This window comes from Amblyomma mixtum, chromosome 3, assembly GCF_055824585.1.
Source record: "Amblyomma mixtum isolate Tamu chromosome 3, ASM5582458v1, whole genome shotgun sequence".
Lineage (NCBI taxonomy): Eukaryota > Metazoa > Arthropoda > Arachnida > Ixodida > Ixodidae > Amblyomma > Amblyomma mixtum.
In genome coordinates this window covers 121871854-121896046 of record NC_143014.1, presented here as the reverse complement: position 1 = coordinate 121896046, position 24193 = coordinate 121871854, and the positions used below count along the sequence as shown (strand labels likewise).

Here is a 24193-nt window from a genome sequence, read left to right as displayed (position 1 = left end):
TACTTTGCATTGTAGTAATCATATATAACTCGGAATAATCACTGCAAGCCACAAAGTATATTGTTTTACCCGTGCTGTAATGCCTTGATGGTGAAACGGCACATCAGCACAAGCACAAAGGAAGGACTGAACAGAGTCCTGTGTCATGGTGGTGGTTGTGTTTGGCTGGGCAGCTCAATGCTGCAGGGTTGAATCCTCACAGTGGTGGCTGCAATTTGCCAATGTCCTTGTGCTGGGCAGTTTCAGTGCTCTTCAAAGAGCCCCAGGTGGTCGAAATTAGGTAGTTCTGAGTCCATGACTATGGCATCTATTGCAGACCCCATGCAGCTTCGGGAGATTAAACCCCGCGTATCATATTGTATTGAAATATTTTGTTTTATCATACTCTCAGTACCCCCGTTTCTCGCAAATGGTTTGCTAAGCTCAGCTAAACAGCTGCTTAATCGCTGGATTGTAATTTGTTGTAATGCAAAAAAAGTTCATGGGGAGCTACACAAGGTACTTCATGTTTACGCAAATTTCTTTTGCTTGGAAGGTAATCTGTCGCTATCAACTGACTTCATGTCAAGGTTTAGTCTTGCTCAGGTGAATAATAGAGCTCTACACAGAACTCAGTCAGAGATGTAAGCTGGAGTGCGAGAGAATTGTTTTGGTGCTTGCAGAATTTCAAAGTTGTAGACTGGCAATTGTAACAGAACAATTATCAGTAAAGCTTAGCTCCCCTGGGAATTCTTTGAGCTCAAAACACCACGCACATACCTTCTGTGTCGGTGCAAGCATAGCAATGTTGGGGTCATGGCATTGCTTGAGCCAGTTACACAGAGGTCAGAAAGAAAAATTTTTAGCCTGTCTGCAGTCTTTTTCTTGAACATTTTATGAGGTTCTGTTTTGTATAATTATTGCATAATTGTGCAACTGTTTTTGTTTTGAAAAAATAAAGGACGTTAAACATTCAGATGTGGAAAAGACAAAAAAAGTACAAGGTTCCTATTAGCTAAACTAATGCCTTGCAGCTCTTTTAACTCAAAATGGCAATTCTTGCTTGCACTCTTTTTTTCTTTCCTAGTCCCAAAATATGCTGTATTGTTCTAAAGCATTGATGACCAGGTTCATTAAAAAAAAAAAGGGAGAAAAATAATATTAGCTCACTTTTTAGCCTCGATAATTTTTGCAATATGCATAAAAAAAAAAACACGGTGCCATGTTGTCTTTTTTTTGCTACATTCTTTCTCCATTGTCATTGTAGAGGTATAAATGGTTGGAAAGTGAAAGCGTGTAAAGGTGCAGCCATTAGATGACAGAAGCTATGCATGGTCCATTTTGTTTTATTCTATTAGCACATTCCATTATCTTGGGCACACACCGCACTGTCGGTCATTTGAATCCTTGCTCCGTTATTTATTTTTACTTACAGAAGAACACACAAGGCTTCTGGCTCTGTAGTTTATCACAACTATAGTCGGATACAGCTTAAGAAGGCTGCGGCTTTTCCTCGTCAGAGGGGACCCCTCCAGCCAATGGCGTCGGCCGATTCTCATGACCCTGCTAGGGTGACAATGCAGGGAGCGGTGCCACAATGGAGAGAGGGGTCTATCCCCTACTATGGAGGGAGGGGACTATCTCCTTTCATCTACCACTCCCTGCTTTGTCACACTAGAAGGGTCACGAGAATCGGCCGACGCCATTGGCTGAGAGGGGGTCCTTTGACGGGGAAAAGCCGCTGCCTTCCTAAGCTGTATCCGACTATAGGTGATTTCAGTGCAATGAATTCAACTTCATCACTTTTGGTCTTTAGTTCAGCTTTCCCTAAGACATGGTAGATGAGTGTCACTGCAGCTGCTGCTTGTCAGAGAAGGTCTCTCCATTCTGGTGCTTAACCATGTGATCAGTCACAGTGTGTACTGCTTATGTACTGCGCATGTGGCCGCATATAGTACACATAACGGTACATATGTGGCTTTACAGCATACATATCTGTGTTGCGTGTGCAGCATATGCAATACATGCGGCACCCACAGAGCACTGGGACAGCGGTTGTGCTGCCCACAGCCTTTATGTGTTTGGTGGGAAGAGTGGGACAGTCGGGCATGTGAGGAAGGAAAGTAGCATTGTCACAAACATGGCAGTTTAGAAGTCCTGCATTTAGGTTGGACGTAAGCCTGCTGTGGATTTCTCTTGGCTGTTCTGTTGCTATGGTTCCACCTGCCACATTTTTTTGGCCATGTTTATGATGATTAGTGTACTTCATAACAGATAAAGTGAGCCAACTTAGAGCAGGCTGCGTTAAGCTTGAGCCGGAAAGGGTGTATTATGTCCTTTTTTTAAGAAAGGATCAACCACTTGGGATATGCTCTGGAGCGCTGCTATATGGCTGTAAAGCAAAGCTGTCTACCCTTTTTAAGTCTTCATGGTTGAAGAAAAATTTTCCTAGTCTGGAGCTCAAACACAGGATGACTGTTGTACTGGAGCACTAGCAGTGCCACTGGAGCTAACTGTCAAAATGGCTAGCAGGTAGCAAGGCAAGGCCGAGTTAATCAGCGGTCTGAAGTCACAGTGATGTTAGTTGAAAGCTTATATCAAGGGTATGCGAAGATTGAAATTTTCGAATACGAATATGAATAAAGAATGTTTTCAAATATCGAATATCTGTTCAGATAAAAAAAAATGTTAGAAAAAGATGTCAAATGTTGTCCTTATCTTTTTTTTTTTTTTTAAACTGCGGTCATTGCAAACGAATAAACAGACTGGGCTGAATCAGTGGCATACCTGGAAAAAAAGAAAGACATGACGTGCACAGAAATGTGTACTGTTTAATTAGACAGCATAACAGTATGCATCTCGTAATATGGTCAAACAAAATCAGTAACAAAATGAAATCCTTGAATTGACACATGACTGTGAAGTAAAAATAATATGATTGGCAGTAAAACATCATTAATTCCAACTTCACGGGACTGGAAGAAATGCTGCAATTATCCGAAGATCGAGTTGCAGAATTCCTCGCCCCCCTGGAAAAAAAAAATGTGGCTGAAAATGTTAAAATGCGATGACACGTAGTAAGGAGGCCCCATTGCACAAACAGCAAAAAGCTCAAACAAGTGCACATTTTTGGCGTGCTGGAAGAACAGTGCTGACGTAAGCAAGGGGAATAACATTGACGTCGGAGCGGTGAGAGTGCTTCTGAAACAAAAAAGAAATGACCTCTGATGTGCCCGTCCGAACGCGATGTTGCAGCTGGGTTCGGGCAGCTGGCGAATGTGTGGCCTATAGCGGCCATCACCATGCACCGGCGGCGAAGCTCAGAAACTGAAACTACATGGTCAGGCAATTTTTTCGCCTTAGCAACTGGGCCCTCCTTTCATTGTAACGGCTGCCATTGAATGTACATCAGAGGTGCGTGGGTTACAGTGCACCATGCAATAGGCGGGATTTTTTCATCATCGCTTGCCCTGCCAGTGTTGCCTCATCGCGACCGCCCTTTGGGAGCCTCATGTGAGATTTCGCAAGGGGGCTTCTCGCGTATCATAGTTGACGAAAATGAGATGGCGGGGCTCACGCTAGAAAAGTTGTGCAGGACGAATGCTACGAGTGTGGCCATTAACTGTGAAGCACATTAGGGAAGGATGAAATGAAAATGCTCTCTCTTTTGCACTTGTGCATGTCCGGAGCTGGTTGTCTGCCATCTTGTTTGCATCACATATGATATGTGAAAACCCACATGCTGAACTTTTCATGAGGTCCAAGCCTGGCAGCGTCCGAATGTGACCAGCCCACGCGATAAATGACTGAGAAGAAAGCGAAGAGGACGCCTTTGTACTGCTTTCCTGGCACTTTATACTGGATCTTCGGATAATTTGCCCAAATATTGTGGTTTTGCCACGGTTGGATGCTCAATATTGGAAAACTTTCTAATGCCAATTTTTCAAATTAAATATGAACTGAATAACAAACGTATTGAATTCATATTCAAAATTTCTAAAATCGCACACCCTTACTTATACTCTCTTTCTTTTCCTGTTTATCTTGTTCTGTGTGCTACTTTCTTCGCCCCCTTTTTTTTACTTTTAGTTACTTGCTGTGGGAGTCTGTTGCCGCCATGTGTTCTCGCCTTTGTCATATCTGTTTGCTCAGACCCGCTACCGGTGATATGAGGTGGCATATTTTTGTACAGTACCACTGTTAAGTAGCCCAAGTGATTATGTGGTTGTCTTTGCATGACTTAAATGTTTCCTATGTTGGTGAGCTTCAGATGTGGAGCATGGCTTTTGGTACCCTGTGCATGTCCTCCAAGTGTGGTTCTTTATTTTCTACTCTGTCTTTCTCTCTTTGTTGTACAGCCAAAATTTCTTCAAAGCATCTCGTCTTCTTCGGAGGAGGGTTCTTCTCAGGGGCGATTAGTCAGGTGGGTTTGAGGAGCGCTTTCTTTGTTGGCTGCCTGTTTCTGGGAGGCCTTGTCTTGCTTGTTTCACTCTCTCTCTCTCTTTCTCTCTCTCTCTCTGTCCCTGAAAAGAAATTCATGTTTTCAGGTCCCAAACTGTGCTTGTTGCCCGCTTGTTACCTGCTGTCAGCACCATATGCTGTATGCCCAGCAGTTTCTAGGCTCAGTGGTTAGGGCACTCGGCTGCTCAGAATGAGAATGCGAGTTCAAACCCAGCCACAGCGGCTGCGTTTTGATGGGGGTGAAACTCAAGGTACCTGTGCACTGTGTGATGTTAGTTCATGTTAACGAATCCCAGATGGTTGAAATTAATATGGAGCCATCTACTACGGCGTCCTTCATAGCCAATGTCACTTTGGGCCATTAAACACCATATGCCTTTGCCTTATTGAGCTCAGCGGGTGTTAGTCCTGCTATGAACGGTGTTCCGACCACACTGTGAAAGATGCCCACCTTGGTGGCACAGTTCCTGTGACATTCAGTTGCTGAGCGCAAGCTTGTGGATTTGATTCTGGCAGTTGGCCTCGCCGTGGTGGCTCAGTGGTTGGGGCGCTCAGCTGCTGAGCCTGAAGATGCGGGTTCAGTTCTGGCTGCAGTGGCCACGTTTTGATCGGGTGAAACGTAAGGCGCCTACGTACTGTGTCATGCCAGTGCACACCCCATGTGGTCGAAATTAATCCTGAGCCCTCCACTATGGCTTAGCGCAATAATTGTGTAATAACTTATTCCATTGATTCATGGAGCCTCTTGCTAAATGGGCCTGGCAATTTATACCAGCAGTAAGAAGCTGATTGTTGGGATTGTGCTTACCACTCATCACCTGGCTGCCTTACAGGATATGTTATTGAATTTTGTATACCAAGCTGAATGAAGTAATGAAGAGCACCTGCCATGCGGCTCGGAAGCCTTGTGATAGCATGCACAGTACAGCCTTTGTTAAAATATAGAACAGAAGGAGTTTGCTCATAAGCCATGTAGTGAGCACCTCTCTCTCTCTTGTAGTGTCTGTGGCAGCTGTAAGTGTTGGAGGTGCAAGGACGACAGTTCCTCTTACGTTCAAAAGATTTGCAATGCTGGTGATGAAAAATAGCTACACAGCAGCATTGCTTAGAAGCAAACCTCTTGGGCTCTTTACTTTGACCAAGGGTGTGTGTGATCTACGACATGCTAGGCAAAACCTACCAGGGACAGGCAGATGATGATGGGATGTCAGCAGTGGGCCCACGTGATATCGTGGCACACAGCAAGACTCCTTGCTCTCAGGAGTCAGTACTGAGCCTTTGAAGCAGAAAACTGTTGTCATTAATGTTGAGCAACAGCTTGTCTCAGTCGAGTTTGTAGTTTCCGAGCTATGGCCTGTCATTCTGCTGTTGTGTCCAGTAAAAATGTAACCTGTAAATTTTGTCCATGCTCCTTTAATAAGAGGCACGTATTGATAGCGGTATGAATGGGCCATGATGACGAAACAGTTTAAAGGTTCTTTGAAGACGCTGAATAGTAACCTTCTGCCCAGTGGTATCGGTGCCCATGCAACTGTCATGGCAAACAAAAATTTGATGACGGACATTGTGGTGCCGCAAGTGTGGCACATATGTGGGGACAGCTGTAATTTCAGTAAGATAAGCAATAACATCAGTTTACTAGTAGCTGAAAATCTGGTTATTACTTGAATTGTATATCAGAAATATGGTGAGGTGAGTGACAAAAATAGGAGTCATTACCAAGCAGGCCACATTCCTTGACATTTCACTCTTTGCAAACAGGACTGGGAGAGGTCTGTGGGAAGTGGAGGAGGGAAAGTGCCAGTGGTGGCGCCAAGAAGAGGCGAGGAGTGGCGGCCACCGCTCTAGAAATTTGCTGGCCCTTATAAAAAAATTGCTCAGGGCTTCATTCAGCCCTCATTAGGTCTCCTTGCTGGTCAGCGAGTATGTGAAGCTATTGCTGCTGTGTTTTGTTCAGTTTTATATCTTTTTATCGTTATGAGCAGCAATGCCACCGTGGCATCATGGCTCCACAAATTTGGTGCACCACCTCGCTGTGAAGATTCTGGTGCCAGTCCTGAAAAGTGCAGTGTACTGCAATGTAGTAAACTCAGTATTTTAGAGTATGCTGCAGTGTACTATGGGTAAATAAGGTGAAGGCCTTTTCATAATACCGGAATAGGAGGTAGGTAGCGAAGAGGCCAGCAAAGAAGCCAGAAATGAAATAGGATTCATGTAGTGTACCAGTCCTTGTGTTGAGTAGGTTGTTGTTGCTAATGGAGATGGTATTATTAATGTGCAGGTGAGATTAGCCTTATACGTGCAGGTTGTTGCAGTGTTCGGTAGGGTAAATTTCTGTCTCCATTAGATGGTGTAGTCTGAAACTAACAAAAAGAGTGAAGAAAAGTTGTCAGGAAGTGCAGGCCGGGCTGTTAGCAGTGAGTGGAAAAGTGCAGTTCAAACGTTGGCTTGAGTACAACTATCCTTTGTCATATCTCTGTTGCATCTGAGGGTTTATGTTCATTTGAAGTAAATGTGATATGATTCACTGAATGTCATTTGCTCTCTACTGTTGCTACATGGTCAAAAGTTAAATTAATTTGCAAATGGTAGCTATGGAAATTGGAAGACAAAAAATACAACAGGTAAAAAAGGGCGCATTCATAGTGTTTGAAATTGTCGCATGGTGCTTCAAGGCCTTTTTTATACTCTCTTAGAAGCAGTACTTAATTATATAACGCTACTTCAGCAGCAGTACCTGTCCACCATAAATCAAGGCAAGGCTAGTCAAGCAAGGATCCGATAAATGCAAACATGGAACATGACTGAGCAGGAGAGTAGCACAAAGTGGCGTGAACCTTTTTTGGGCGTTCACAACATGAAGGCCTCTGCTTAACGAGTAGAGCCATGTAGATCATGTTGAATATTGAGTGATCGCGACATCCAGACAGCCAGATTAAGAGAATCCAGTATCTCTTTCAGGCGCCATTTTCTGTTTTGTTTGAAAACAATTATTTTTTCCACGTAAACAGTGTATTCAGGCACCAAGGAAGGCAGTTTGTTAGTTTTCTAGCATGGAAGCCCAGCGGGAAAGTTTTTACAAGGACATGCAAAATTCCGCACATAGTGTCAGATTGATTAGAAATAGTAACGTCGAAATGCCCACATTTGTCAGATAAGTGCCCAAGGGATCAAAACACTCGATGTTATTACTGGGGGGCAAAATCTTTCTGCATAAAAATGGCAGGCGACGTGCTACTCAGCTCACTGTTTGGTGAAATATTATTTACTGCATTTACAGTATGGCACAAAAAACCAACTTATTTGGGACGAGAAGGATGCTAATTTTGACTGAAACAATGAAATCACTCTTAGATATAGTACACTCTGAGAAAAAGCTGCGAGTTCACTGTATGCACAATTGTTCACAAAGAATTTGAAAGGGTTAAGCAACTTGCACAGTGGTGCTCATATGCTACTGATATGGAGCTTAGGAACTCTCTCTTCTGACAGCCTGTAATATGGGTAGCTTTTTTACTGAAGCTAAATGAGTGTTATTGAATGTAAAAGATAACTTTTTTCCCATCAGTAACTTGTAGATTATTATTGTGCAGTGTTGGTTTTCATTGCTGGTCCTAAATAGAGATTAGGCATTTGGTTTGAAATAAAATGCAGAGGAGTTCAGAAAACTCTATTAATATTGAATGTCATTTGAACCTAACGACATTAAATAATCCTATAAAGCAGTCTTTTAATGACCTTTGTGCTGATATTATTAGATTAGTCACATTAAATCGTCCAGTGTGACAGGAGTATTAGCTTTTGAAGGCATGATAACCCAGTGGCAGTGAACGACAAAAGTAGTATTGAGCTTGCAAGCAAAGTAAAAGGTCAGGTAATTGCAAAGAAACTAGCACACCTTCTGAGGGAACGGAGGGCATAATTAGCTGATTCTTCCAAGCCAAAGGTGAGGTACAGCTAGTAAGACTGTCAAAATTAATTAGAAAGGAAGGGATTGAATCTGAAGCCTCAGTGGAAAAAAGTTGAGGAAACACTGAAACATGAAGGGTAGCATGAGAACAGTTCAGAGAAAACCAGGCATTGATGGGAAACTATGTATGTCACAGGGGCTGAAGGTGGATAATCAGCAACATGTATGGGATTTCCTCGTCTACTGCATTGTGCTGTTAACAAACCAACAAGGGAGCGATTTCTAGACAAATTAGTGTCACAGAAATCAAATCTCAAGCTCTAACAATGAACAAGAAAGGTGTTTCAAGCAATGAAATGCTATTGGTTAGCATGTAGTAACTCTAGATCCTGTAAAACACAGTGGAGGCATAGTGCCGAGGAGGCCTGCAGTCCTACGCACACAGTGCCTCTTGACATTGAATGCATTACAGCTGCATTGAAGAATGACGACCTGATACTAATGGATGAAAACTCAAGTTGATGCCAAAGAACTGACAGATTGTAGACTCTTAGCTTGCTTTCTGTCGTGTGGAAGGTGCTTACTGTTGTCATTTCCAATGGTGGGAATGCTGCTCCAATTGTGCCAACCTGCACCATTGCATTAAATCTACTGCATGCTGCTAAAAATAAGTGGTTCTTGATGAAATTATGCCAAGGCTGCGCCAGAATGCTATTCCAGCAACCAGGAGCCATGCCAAATGTGATGAGGCTGAGGCTACTGCCCAATGTGCACAGCTGCTATCACCTAATATGCAAAGACATGACTGTGGTCTCTTCTCCTGATATGTGATGAGAAAGATGACTGACGTAATCCAAACGCATCCTGTTTCATGTTGAAAGCTCAGGAAAAGAAAAGAATTGCTTTTGAGAGGCTCAAATAGAGCTAAATTTCTTTGCTCAGTACCGTCACATGTTCCATGAAGATAATGTAAGAACGCAAGAAAGGCTTCGAACGTTTTTCAGTTGATACGGCTCGATTTCACGGACCCCATTCGTGCTCGCTAGCTGTAATGGCACCATCAGCATGAGAGCTTCCAATTTTTTTGTATGATAGACCAAGTTAATTTGAAACTTCAGCATACACCTGGTGCATATGAATAGGAGTTGCAACTAAATTAAACCGCGTCCAATTACGGGGCGGCATTCTCCATGGGGTGGCATATGGTGGCCATGCTGTGCACGTGTGATATCAAGCTAGTGTTGTTTTTGGACACCTTCCACCAGACGAGCTTGATGCGATGCGAGGAATTCTGAACAGAGTCTCTTTGTGGCAAAACACTTGCGAAGCAGCAAAACGCGTGGGCAAAGCAGCGAAGCGCGTGGGAAGCACATGGCAATGCCGAACCATCAATGGAGGAAGATAGCTGTGCTCCTTAAGACGAGGACTGTGCTTGTGCGATAAAATGCTTCGTCACGAAAGGTGCGCTCACGTTGGACTGCATGAAATCTATCATAGCAACCTATGCAGTAATCATGTAACAGCGATGGTGTCGTTACGCTCATGCTGCGGCATCATAACGAACGAAGCAAAGTGACTGCACTTATCCTGGAACGATCGCTGTGATCACGGTAGCCTCTTTATTCATTCTGGCTTTCCTTAACTGAGTTTGTTCAGTTGTAGTACGTTGTGGTATGCTGATGTCACGATGTAGGAGTGCAGTCACATGCCCGCTTTTAAATCTCGCAGGCTTTTTTTTTTCTTTTTTAATTTTAAACAAGAAACCATGCTAAAGCAATATTACAAAGAACAGCTGAAATGGGCATTCTGCATCCTTCTCTGCAGCTTTTGCACAGGAAAATTTGCACTTAGCGCCGCCGTGGTGGCTCAGTGGTTATGGCTTTCGGCAGCTGACTTGAAAGACACAGGTTCAGTCATGGCCGCAGCGGCTGAATTTCGATGGAGACGAAATTCTAGAGGCCTGTGCTCTTTGCGATGTCAGTGCACATGAAAGAACCCCAGGTGGTCGAAATTTCCGGAGCCCTTCACTACGGCGTCCCTCATAGCCTGATCCGCTTTGGGACGTTAAACCATAAACCAAAATTTGCACTTAGGTTAGCAGCATAAAATTTCGCTTGTTTCAGTTGTTGCTCGATAACTGAATTTGGGTGCATTTTAAAAAATACGCAGAGCTGGCCAAGACGGCTGCCTACATCCCTACACCACTCAAATCTTCATGCAGTCGTCATTTTCTAATTAGTGGTATTCCCACTACAGGGCTCATGCTACGAAACACGAGGAAGCTGCTCTAAATTGAATTTTTGCCTTCTACAAAGCCTGGTCCAAAATGCTCTTGGCAATTCCCACCACTGTATTTCTAATAAAATCAGTTCAGCATTGTATTTCAAAAAAGTTTGGTAATTAACTGGATAGGCTAGCTTTTTGAGAACAGGCTAATGAACAGATTCTCCTTTTCTTTTGGGTGTCCTTTTTGGAATGGCATCTAGCAATTGACTGCACTTGCCTGATTAACTGGGTTATGAGGGCTTATCATATTTCGTACTCTCTAGATCCTTTTACACCCCAGTTAATTCCTTTTGACCCCCTTTAACTTAATTCCTTTTCTGTTCATTACCTGGATTCCTCATTCATTCATTCCTCTTCATTAACTGGATTGTAAATGGGTCTTTAATGCACAGAATACAATAAACGCGCATGTGTTATTTTCGTGGCAGCCACATTTCGATGGAGGAATGCAAAGATGTGATGTGTGTTGTGCGATAGTGTTGTGTAAAGAACCCCAGGCGGTTGAGAGTAATCCAGAGCTTCGCACTGTGGCATATCCCCCATATCCCATGTGCAAATTCAAGATGTTAAACCCCACATATACTATACCATACCTTATATTACCTTCATAGGCCAAGAAAAAGCATAGATTTACTGCAAAAATTAGGAGCCATACAAGTACTTGTATATTTAAGCATTAAGAAAGATTGTATTTACTAGTGTGCATCATAATAAAATTGATGAAATGGGCAGTGGCAGGGTATGTAATGCAAAGGCAAAATAACCGATGGTTGTTAGGGGTAACGGACTAGATTCCAAGAGAAGGGGAGTGTAGCCAGGGGTGGCAGAAAGTTATGTGGGCAGATGAGATGAAGAAGTTTGTGGGAATAAGGTGGCCGCAGCCAGCACAGGGCCGGGTCAGGCTGTTGCTGATGGTTATGATCAGAAGAGTTGCAAAGATATACCGGTCTGGGAAGGTGTCGGGCAAGAAGGCAGTATATTTATTGCTACTCACTGCACCTCTGTTATATGTGTTAGAGCACAAGAGTGCAGTGTACATGTTTACAAGGAACACCTCAGCAGCCTGTGATTTAAAGGTGACCGTTTTATGTTTTGGGAACGCGAGAGATGATTTATAGTGATTGATAAAGAGCCTGAAATGGTGAAATAATATTGGTGGGCTTGATATTGTAAAGGAAGCTGAAGTAATGTTGGGATAGTAAGGGAAGTGAGCCACTGGAGTACGGGGTGAGTAGTCACAGTTGGCTCAGAACAGGCCCGAAAATTGGTAGGACAGGAGTAGGGTTGAGGACAACTGGTGGACACTGTGGAGAGAAAAGCAGGTTGCTGGTATGTATTCTGCTAACTGTGATCTGTGCATTCTACCAATAGTCTTTTATGAGGCTGAAAATTGGAGCCTGATGAAAAACCTAAAAAGGAAATAGCTGAGTTTACATTATATGATGGAAAGGGAAATGGCAGATGTAACATGGTAGGGTAGAGAGCAGTATGAATTGGAAAGCAAACATGAGCTGATGTGGCTGAAGTTTAGAGGAAGAGCTTGACTTGGACTAAACTTGTACTGTATAGGAGAGATCACCAGTAGTCTTAAAAGTAATGGAGTTGGTGCAAAGGCGAAGGAAGTGTAGTCAATGGTGTGTGTGGACAGTTGGATGAAAGATTAGGTTGGAAAACTTGCTTGTATAGAGGGGATGTGGTTGGATCAGTGACTGGTAATGACTACGGTGAATGTGTGTGTTTTTTTTTGGTGGTGTAATCAGTGGGCTGTGAATTCATTTTTACTTTTTTTTTTCTCATTTGTTACTGCTATCTCTGAGCAGCTTCCGGATTGGACAGGTATGGCGTCGTTTATAAAGGCACATGCGTTGTATGCTACAAGCTTTGCTGGTGCTGTTTTTTTCTCATTTTTTTCATGACCTCACTGCATGCATTAGAAGAGGGGAGGGGTGAAAGGCACGCTATTGGCAAGGTTACTTGCACTGTACTGGAAAGGTTATTTGGGACGCAGGAAGGGCACCTAGGTTGTGTGGTTTGCTTGATTAAAGGACTTCTGTGCTGAGTTTTCAACTGCATGTTCAAGCTATATGTTCAAAGAACTTGCGAGAACAAAGTTCTTGATGCTCCTAGCCTTGGTATAAGCTATTCATGAACTATTCCTTGCATGTTTGTTGTGACATTCATCTATAACAGGGTACCAAGCATGATTGCCTAATGGTATGTTCATGATAGTAGGTCTAGCACTTGCATGAAGGCTGGTAAGATGCTTAGTTTGGTCTTGCATTTGTTCCCAGCATTGTGTTAGGGACCAATGACTCATTATTGCAGCAAAATATTTTTAGTGAGGGTGAAATTTACTTCTCATATGTGTTATGTTACAATACTAAAATCAGCTTCATCAGGAACTTCTTCCAAGTACAAGGAGCAGGTATTTGCTGGTAAATTTTGGTCGACTGGGACATGGGGTATAACCAAAGGCTCTAGACTCTGCTTGCTGGTGATTCCACATTCCTGTTGACACGTTAACATTGCATGCGTTCTTTGTTTTCTTTTTGCATCGCTTGCTCAATTTTGCTGTGTGCTACAAGCTATAAAACAGAACTTGTTATGTGTTTGCTGTCTTGTACGAAAAAAACCAAAAGTGAAACGTCTCCTAGCCTGTTCTGTCATTCTTCTGATCAGTTGGATTTTGTAAGAGTAGTATCAGTGTGGGATTTTAACAAAGTGCTGAAAGTTAATGCATTGTTCGCTACTATATAAGGATTGGATGGCAAGTGTAATCAGCTCTGCCCTATAGTCCATCTTCTGTGATGTAAAATATTTTATGTTTGAGAGGTATTGATAAAGTTGTTAGAGCGATAATTTTCTTCTGGTCTGGAAGCATGAAACATGTACCACTGACATGGTTCGAGGTCCAGGTCTCTCATCTTCAAATAAAATATGGTTCAAAATCATAAGAGCTCTCAGGGAATGAAAAGCTGGTTTTTTGTGGCCTATTTGGCAAGGAGTGCATTTTAGCTGCATCACAGCTATTGGGAATGTCTTCCTTGTTAATTGGAGCTGGCGCCCTCATTTTCATTTGGTTTTTCAATGATCTCTGGATTTTTTTGCTACACGTATCTTCCATGTAAGAAATACTTCAAACAAGGGATGATTATCAGTACCTATGCATTGTTGTTTTGCCAAAGTTTCATAACACAAAAAAATATCATCTGTAGAGTTGAAACACCAGCATATTATTGTATGGCATTCATTTACAAGTTGTTATGCACATTTCTTAGAAACTGATTTTCTCCTGAGGTTTCACACTTCATAGGTTATTTACCATATAAGTAAGGGTCGCACTTTAAGGTGGAGCTCATTTTTTTCTCAATTGTCTAGTCCAAAACAGGGGCTGTGGCCCTTACACGAGATTATGTGGTATGTTAACCTTAAAAATTTATTTGTGGGCTGTAAACTAGATTACCAAAAAAAAAAGTTTTTGAGGCTACTTAAAATTCAGTGGCGTTACTCAAACTTGCACAGTGTTACAGTGAAATGTGACTTCAAATCGTTTTGATGAGACACTCTTATGATAACAGGACCTCTTCGTTTCTGTGCCATGTATATGAAATGGCGCTTCAGGGTCTGTTCCTGAGTATGCAATACTATGAACCTGACACTTTCTCTCGCTGAGCACTGTACACCAGAATATTTTATTATCATTCATTATTCTTAGGCTGCATAACTAAAGCTGTTTCATGGAACATGCTTCTCTTAACATCTTGCAAGCACCCTTAAGAATCCCTTGTACAATGTGTGCATGTGAGATGTTAAGTTTGAACACAGGCACAATAATTCATTTACGTAGTGGTTGCCGTTCAGGAATGGCCTTGGGTGTACTGAGAGCACCCAGGAAGCAGCTCACACTAAAGGCAAAATGTGCAGCGAATTTCACATCTGGTGTTGTCGAATATATATGTCGTTCGAAGAAAATGTGGGGATCAGCTTATTGAGCTATGGAGATTCAAGCCGTGGAATTGTGACAGCACCCATTATGTTATTCGTGTGCTTCTGCTCAATTTCACGCAGCGTTATTTATTGTGTGTGAAGCCTCATTGGTTTATGTAGCAGCTGGTTCAGACATCATGCAAAAAGCCACATCTATGTAAGAAAAAGCTGCAGACATCATGCACTGCTCAAGCCCGGTTAATGAAATCTGCACCAGGGGAGCTCTTGCCCTGAGAAAGTGTAGTGTACCATTTCATTTGCATGAGCCTTCACATTGGCAAAGCTGTATTCTGGGCTAGATTGTATACGCTTATCGTGGGCAAGTTGCATTGCTGTGATGCTACAGGGCTGAATGCACTTGCTTGTGTTTGATTGCTACAAATTGCCATCATAATTTCACCTCTCATTGCTGGATTATTTTTCTTCATTCATATAATGCTTTTGCTGGATCACGTATGTAGCTGCACACCAACTGTGTACGTATGGAAATTTTACAGAATATAATAGTGTATTTTATTGGGTGTTGCTTAATGGGCAGGATGCTCTGGCAGCCCTTTCCTTTCAAGCACATTTTAAGTAAAGGCATGCAAACATATATACAGTGTGCTGCAGCGAAATCACACCAAGGAAAAAATTTGAAGCATGTAGGAAAATAAAACAAAGTCCACATTGTTGGCAACCTTGCGGATGAGTATTTATTGCAGAATGATGCAGATTAGTGTTAAAATTAGTCTAGAGTAATGTTGGTGTAAGGATTATGCCCTAAAATCCTGCAAATATCATATTTGAAAATGTCCAGTTCAATTTTTTAGCACCATGCTGCATTTCGTAGCTTTTCTTTAGTTGAAAATATAGCCTACGAAAGGCTCCAAGAGCCTCTGTGGTCCAGTTGTGCCAAACATATTGCTGATAAACAAACCCTTGTCTGGCCCTACAGTCCTGTGAAAGTGAGGAAGCTTACAGCTTGCTGCAGCATGCGAAACCAGCCATGCATGCATGTAGGCATCACTGCTTCATCACCATGTCAAACCCATAAGGCTGCCAGACTAAGCTGAGTTGAATCATTTTTGGAGAGGAGTACTGTAGTATAGTAGGAACAGGATGATCCTGCGTTTTTTAAGTGTTCTTTAGATTTTTTTCAACAGATAAGGCATTACATAAAATAGAGCTTACTGCAGATAACTGGACATAACATCATCAGTCACCAGCCTTCTAAATTGTGCACATTAAAGGCTTTCATCTGATTAACTTACCTGATTAGCCACGTGACAAGGAACACTGCAGCCTTCACAGTGTGACTATAACAGTACAGCTTGTGAATCGATGCAGTGTGGTTTCATTTTAAGCTTTGTGTGATTAGTTGGGACACCGTGTACTTGTTTGCTGCCTTTATTTCCAAAAGGGACACTAAAGTGAATTTCCCTCATTGCTTTATATTGGAAAGTACGCTCCATGGTTTACTGTTTGACATTTCATCTGAGCTCCAGAATCAATACATATATCAGGGGTGTGTGATTATTCGAAATTTAGAATATGAATTAAATATGCTGTTCGGTTCATATTCAGATTGAAGAAATTGGTATTCGAGAAATTCTGAATACATTCACCAGCAATCTAATACTCCACCAACTTTCATAAATCTGGCTGTGGATCAGGTATTAGGGTGGATGCTGGTAGTCTTGGACCTCATGCAAAATTCTCCAAGTGGGCTTTTCCATATATCGCATATGGTGAGAACAAGATGGCCAAGCACTCCCTTTGAACAATCGCAGCTTGAAAGCCCACATTTTTTTTTTTTTTGCGTTTGATCCTTCCATAATGTGTTACATACTTGAGGCTCACACCCGTGTCACTTGTTCTGTGGCCAGCAATGATGTGCGGTAAAGCCCATTTTTGGAATTTTGCATGAGGCTCCATAAGGGGAGAGTTGAGCTGTTACAGCAAGGCAAGAGATCGTGTAAGAATCTCATCTATTGCATGGCGCATTGTAACACGCGCCCCTCTTGCCTGTGTATAACGGCAGGCATGACTACGATCGGAGGGCACCTGTAGCTATGCCAAAAGGTGTCCTGGCTGTGTAGTTTCAGCTTCTGACCTTTGCTGTCAGCCCGCAGGAACGGCGGCTGTCGGCTGTGCATTCGCTAGTTGTCCAAAACCAGCTACGCACTCCTTTCGGTTGCCGACTGGTGCGGCATGGTTCGTTTGTTTTTCCTTTTTAAAATCAGTCTCACTGTTCCAGCACCAGTGTGCGTTCCCCTTACTTTAGTCCGCAACTAACTTTAGTCCGCAACTACGCCCTCCTCACGAGCTTTCCGCGGCGAGCTTCCTCGTAAGGCTTCACCGCATTTTCCGCAGTTTTTTTTTCAGCAAATGTACCTTTGGATAATTCGGGCACTTCTTGCGGTCCTTTTAAGTGTGAACTATTGAGGTTGTGCTGGCCATCATGTTATGTTATTTTAGTTGCCAGTCATATGTCAATTTGTGAACTTCATTTTCTCACTCATTTTGCATGACCACATTACAGGTTGCATACTGAACAGATATTCTATTTGATTATCGGTGGCATTATTTCTTCATGTTTGTATTCAATTCGTTTTCGAAAGTTTTAATGTACGGTCATCCCTAATATTTTGTGAAATGCAGAAAGGGAGAAGACATCTGGTAACTTTGGCGGACCAAAGATGGGCATTGCCTTGACATCTTAACTTTTGCATGCTATTGGCTTACACTCTGTTTTTTTTTTTTTTTTTTTCGTAGCACTTGGCAGCAAACATATCACACTTCAAAGAATCTTTATAATAACTAAGCTGTGGCGTTGCCTTTCTCGAATAGTTTGCTTTGCTTCTCAGTGCAACATGGTACCGGGGTGTCAGAAATGGCATTACTGGCTGCTTTGAAAGTGCCGGAAATGGAAATGACCTATTTGATAATGCTTTTCTGGGGAAAAAAATTTTCAAAACTTGTGCAACAGCACTCGTAATTTTCTTTCCAGCTTTCCAGGCGAATTTACAGTTCATAAAAACATCTTTAGTGTCCCTTTAAACAAATGCCTTCTGTTATGCTGTTTTTCATCAGTGTTCTTTATTGCCACCAGCATGTGGTCTTATTGTTTCTGGTGCAGCACGCTATACAAATTATACCTATGCCTGCTGGGCTCTACTGGATCGCTTGCATGTGATTACAATCACACACGGGGGATTGATTGTGCAGTGTTCTAGGCTGCTTACAATGAGGAAAGCTCATTAGATTCCCAGTGATACTAAAATGGAGCACGGGTAATAGTTACGTTTTTGATGGCTGCCAAGTATGTGTATTACTATTGCCACCACTGACTTGTCCTTTTGGTTGTGGGCAAAAGCTTACCTGAGCAAATGCTCTAGGAGCCTTTGTGAGCCTGCTGTTCTGCCTGTAGTCACCACATTGTTAGACCTTCTAGTCAACAGGAAAACAGTGTGCATGCTCAGTTAGTTTGTAATTTTGTAGCTTTGTTTGTAGCTGCTTTGGGCATGACCTTGGTGTGGTTTCTGGGAATAAACGCCGGTAAAGCTTGCATGATTATTTTTTCTTCGGTGTGCTTGACTTTTGCACTTTGCATTTCAGTTCTAGAATGAAAGACGCCCTTGAAGAGCATCTCAAGTCAAGTTCCATTGTGAGTACAAGCCAAGAGCTGTTTTTTTTTTTCATCATCATTTTGATATTCATATTTAGATTTTTCTGATTCATGCACGTTTATTGTGCAAGGGTTATGTTACAGGCTCAAGAGGTCGAGTATGTAACTTGCAGTTAGCGTGTATTTTGTCCATGTCAGCAACATGTAAGATATCGAAGTTAAATCCATATGTTAGCTCTGTAACTTTTTGATTAAGATAAAGGATGGTCCTGATGAGGTTTCTGTAGTCCAAATTTTGTGAGTGCTTATCTATCCACTTAAACCTCGACGTAATGAATTTGATTAAATCTGCAATTCCAGACATCAGAATTTCACTTAATAATTGATGCTAGTGTGCAAATCATAAAAAAAAAAACACTGTCTGCTGGATAATGGTGAATCCTGTTACGAGAAGGTTGCAATATCAGTTGGATTTACCCTCGATGATTACTTTCTTGCTTTTTACTCTGACTCAAGGCTTCATATATGCACTAGAATTTTTCTGGAGCGTGAAGGCGGGCGGGGCTGGGTGGTGCTTCTGTAGGGAGGAGGCTTCACTCTCCAGTGCTTCACACTGACAGCACTGGCATACCCATGCTGTGTTGCCAATATCCACTTTGGTGAAAACATGGAAGCGAGGGGCCTGTACCATAGATTGGTCTAGGTAGGGCCCTCAATGGCACCACTTCACCAACACTGCACCCCTGCTTTTATTTTGTTCCCAGAGGGGAAATAAGAAAGAAAAAAGAATGCAAAATCCTGTTTATTATTACATCACATGTCTGTAGGCAGTCTGCTACAGTGACACAGTTGACATGTAAAGTTTCTGTAAGGCATTCCGTAGGCATTTATCTGCAACACAGGTTGGCCCTAGTGTATCAACCACCATTTGGGCAGAGAAGCATATTACTTCAGTCATTTGATCAGGTGCATTGCATTTATCTGCAACACTGATTGGCCTAGTGTATCAATCACCATTTGGGCAGAGAAGCATATTGAGTTATTTGATCAGGTGCACTGAATCAAGCTTTGAGAGCAGTTTGTAAGGTTTTCGTCGATGTACAGCTTGAGCAGTTTGAAATCGCATTATTAAAGCTAAACGCTTAAAATATGAGCTTTTTAAGTCTCCCTGGCTTTTTCGATAATTACGTAGTAAACCAAAGGGCCAAGTGAGAACCATAGCACTGCGTGCTTCCAAGCTCAGTTGGCAGCATATAGTGGGCCAGCCACTGACTTACGTACTCTTGTACCACAGCACCCTATGCGCTTGGCGCGCTAGTCAATATTTCACGGCACTGTAACCTTAGGCAGTCACATTGGCAGTGCGGTTGCCAACTATTAAGTGGGTAAGTTGGGACAGGCCAATGTAAGAGGAAACAAGCAAGCAGTGGGCAGATTTTTGCGCATATCTACACCGTACTGGTGCAAGCTAGTTGGCCACCCATATCTGCTCCTACTACCCTGCCTGTCTGTACTTGGCACGATATGAGTAGACAGGCATATCTGCAGCAATACTTTGCTCACATTTTTTTGTTTTGTTATGCCCAGCATTCTGCAACTTGAAATTACAAAGGGGCGGTAATTGTGATCCTTCCAAACACAGGTACTAGTTGAAAGAGAAAGACAGGAATTGCATTAGTACAAATAGCATTCAGGCCACAAAACAAGATTCAGGGCATGACAAGAATGAAACCTTGTTGTTTCCACTGACAGTAAAGTTAGAGAGGAAAATATGGCACAAAATAAAGTGTTCCGTTACTGAAACCAATTATTTTTTTCATGAGAAGAACAGCAGTATAATGAGGCTTTTTGCTGAACCAATTGGTGCATGTTTCATAGTTTGGTGTGTTTTTCCTGCCTAATTTATGCAACAGTAGCATACTGGGTAATGTGCTGGATTTGTGATGGCTTTATGAGGGCAGTTGGGCAGGCATAGCAAGTGATGCCACTGATGTTTCTTTTCTTTTTTTTTTCTGTGGCTTGAGTGCTTTGCTGCATGCTGGGCTCAGCTGTCACTACTGCCACCAGCTGTGAATGTGATTGCTGTTTTAGTATTGGTTCGGGGTGCTTGTGACATGCTCTGGCATTTGTGTGCCCAAGCAGACCTAAATTATGACATTTGGCTGTCCTGACAAGGTCAGTTTAGAACTTGGAACATTAGCCTGAAAGTCAAGACTGTCCCACCAAATTCAGGACGATTGGCGACTGTAGTCAGTGGTATCATTTACTTTGAATGCTTCAGTTTAGAACTGAAGTTGTAATTAAAATTTCTTGCAGCAGCTGATTTCAGGCCAGCTGACATTGTTATACTAAAGCTAAAAAATCTGCTGTTATGTGGAAATACAGTAGCGAAACATAAAATAATTTGTTTCATCAAGCATTTTGTCACATTGGAGTTCATTATGTCGAGTTTGAGCTGCATAAAAGACAGAGTTGATTTCTGGCGAACAGACCTTGTGATGAAATAAGGGCTTTGGAGTTAAAGAATATTTCATACCTCTAGACTTCTATTCAAAGTCAGTACTGGCATGGATTACACAATGTATACATGTTTTACATTATGTATAAACATTGTGTAATATATCATATAAGGTGTGTTAGTTTAAATTTTTTCCTTCTGTCTTGTCTAGTTACTTTGTGCTTATTGCTTAAATTGAAAATTTTCATTGAAGCTTTTACCTCATAGGCCATACAATGTAGTTTTGTCACTGAGTTAAATTAATGAAGCATTTTCTTAGTTGTGCTGACGCAGTTTCACCTAGTTTATTAGGAGGTACCGCGTAATGTGAGTTCAGTATCTTTTCTTCATGTAACCTGATGGTTTTCAATTTTCAGTGCCATGCAGCTTTTTCTGACAAAATTGATGACCTTTCCAAGAGCCTCTCCAGCATCACACAAGCTCTGCGACAGCATGGTTCAAAGGCCCAGCTGCCTAGCAGGTCTCAGTCAAGCTGGGAACTGCTTTCACTTGCTGACACATAGCTACAACAGTGCCCATTACAAGCGCCTTTCCTCAAGTATTTTCACAGATTAGTTTTCATGTCCAAAATTAAATTAAGTGCGCTTCTTTCTTTTGGTGTTTGCTTGCTGTGTTTGTGGCCATGGCATTAATATATTGGTCAAGCTCTTCGGTTGAATTGCTTTCTTGTGTGCTTTTGTTCAGCCAAAGAAGTGTATATTTTTTTAGTGGAGCATAAGTGAATTGGAGATGCAAAACCAGGGGCTGAATATTCATCTTTTTTTCTTTCAGCCATATTTTATGGTGCCTACAGACTGTTTTTTCGAGGGCACTGCCAAATATTGACTATTTCATTGCGTTAGGGGGCTTGTAACAGAGCTTCAGCTGGCTGAACTGCTAGCTGAACTGCTAGCTGGACTGCTGGCTAGTCAGTGCTCAAACCTTGTGAAGACATGGCACTTAGTGGTTAATTTTGCCTGAAATCATATTTGTATGCAGCACTTACCTTTGTTGTTTAGCGTCAATGCAGATGACAGCATATTTAAATTTATTGTGGTTTGGTTTGGTTTATGGGGTTTAACGCCTCAAAGCGACTCAGGCTATGAGAGACGCCGCAGTGAAGGGCTCCGGAAATTTCGACCACCTGGGGTTCTTTAGCACGTTAAAGAACCCCAGGTGGTCGAAATTTCTGGAGCCCTCCACTACGGCGTCCCTCATAGCCTGAGTCGCTTAGGGACGTTAAACCCCATAAACCAAACCAAACGAGAATAAATTTAAATATGCTGTCATCTGCATTGACGCTGGATTGTGTAAGGAGGATTTTACACTAAGTGAACAATGGCAACATCTATCAGTTACAAAGGGAAGCTCATTCCAAGAGGTGGCGACACCTCTGGAGGTCTCTGTGCCAGGTGTTTTGCACCCTCGGTGTAATTGAACAAAGCTAACCATTAAATGCTATGTCTGTGTGAAGTTTGAATGGATACCAGTCAGTGGCTTATATCGAAAAGTAATGTAATGCAACGGTTGGTGTTTGAAGGCCTTCCACTTGGAGCAGGGCGGTGGTGATTGTCATTTTGCCAGTCAGGATGGCTGCTTGCCAATCCTCTTCCTACAGCCATTGCCAATTTTCTTCTGAATTTTTAAAACGGTCTGTAGGAGACATTGTCATGCATAGCCATGTAGGCTTTGTCATCACAGATGCCTCTGCTTTTTCATTTCCTTTGTCACTGCTTGACCAACACATGCAGTATTTATCTCTTGTTATTTCACATCTGCTGTGCAGTTTTGAGGAGTAATTGAATGAACTTCCTGAATGTTGTCAGTGCTACTGGTGTTCCATGAAGGATGACTAAGTATGAGATTTGTTACGGCTGCTGACAACCGTTGCTTGCCCTATTGGTTTCTGTGACACGTATCATTTCTGTTTGCAGACTGATTCACAACACGGGTCATTTATTATATTTCTGCCTTATGCTACTATTATGCACAATTGTTTAGGCAGCAGCTCCTCAAGTAACACTTCCATTGGTAGGCAGCTTTTCTGCTATCTTCATGCAGCTGTCACTTGGGCTCGAAAAGCTAAAGGTTGTGCATTCTGGGCCAGTACAGATGACATCAGTGCTAAAGACTAGCATTATCTATATAGTACCATGAGCAGCTTAATATCAACTTCGCTACAAAAAGTGTATCCATAGCATGTAAGGGATTCATTTCGCAAATGACAGGGAGCATAGGTTGTATGCTTCTTTGGAAACAGACAAGCTTGTTAGCGTTGTAGTTACTGCTTTCAGACTTTTTCATGTGTTTAGTGACGACTGCACTTGACATATATTTTTGTTGTGCAGGAATTTTCGCCATTGTAAATTTGCTTTTGTTTTTAACTGACCCTGCAGAGCAGTGCAGTGGCTTACATTGTAGCTTGTAACATCATAGTTGCTAACTTGGTATGCCATTGTAATGTGTATATGTATTAATGTCCGTGCCAGAAGCAGCATATGGCTTGACAGATGAATTGGCTAATTGAATGTGAAGTGACCTGTCATCCGAATTTAGGGATATAATCTATGCTCAAAGCTTGATTTCATGTGTTATTGAAACAAAGTTGGCAATATACAGAATGCTTTGAGCAGCGATTAACAACTTTTGGTTTGATTGAACCATGCTGAAAAGTAAAATAGAGGAACTTGTCTCTCTGTAAAGATATGGCTCTGTAGTCATGAAAACTAGCTACATATGCCGGGATGCAGCCTTACTATGCTGCATTTTATGGCAGCTTGTCATGTATTGGAGCAAATGTTGCCGCTAGATTATATAAAGTCTTAGCTACACACTTATTAGGTTGACAGTTTTAGAATGTGTTGGCTTTTCTTTTTAATGTGTTAATGTTGTGCACATTTAAGCTATCTGTTGCCTTCTATCATTCTGGCTGACATCATACTGTACTCATTAATTCCGTTGAGAACGCGCACAAATCTCATCAGAACATGTAGTTTTGTATATTCAGATTTGTTTTCATGGTTGAAATTTTGTTATTGCAGAGCAGTAAAAAGTGTACTGTGGACCGGATGTTCATTGAGCACAATGTAGGGCTTTCAAAGTGGGAATTTAAACATGTGAAGGGCTTTTTTTTGTTTTTATAATGTGTAGTGATACTTCTCTTGCTTATTTTAAGACCTTGGCTGTTATTTATGTATTACCCATACAAATAACACCTATACCCTCCCAAAGTCAGCAGGCTTGACTGATGTGTTTCAACATTAGTGTTTGCTTTAATAAAGTTTACGTGGGGTTACTACTTTCATGCATTCCTTCAATAATTGTGCTACATAAAGTTTTGCTGGCATTGATTACAGCACAAGAGTGGGAGAAGTGGCATATAATGAACTTGCACAAACTAACGCACACTTCTGTGGCTAGATTCTTGAATATCCAGGGTTGAGGGAGGAATTTTAACTCAGTT

The 24193-nt window shown here is 42.0% G+C and overlaps 1 protein-coding gene across 6 annotated transcripts in view; it reads left to right on the top strand.

Annotated features, from left to right (window-relative positions):
* LOC149351652 (uncharacterized) overlaps positions 1-21812 on the top strand; it is a 45881-nt gene extending 24069 nt beyond the window's left edge. The window contains exons 9-12 of one of the 6 annotated variants that reach the window (XM_089580991.1): positions 4338-4402; positions 12457-12472; positions 18224-18272; positions 21108-21150. In XM_089580991.1, the coding sequence (XP_089437117.1) occupies positions 4338-4402; positions 12457-12472; positions 18224-18229 (87 nt within the window). In that variant the 3' untranslated portion in view covers positions 18230-18272; positions 21108-21150. The other 5 variants (XM_089580988.1, XM_089580990.1, XM_089580989.1 and 2 more) reach the window with 5 other exon arrangements.
* The last annotated feature ends 2381 nt before the right edge of the window (positions 21813-24193 follow it).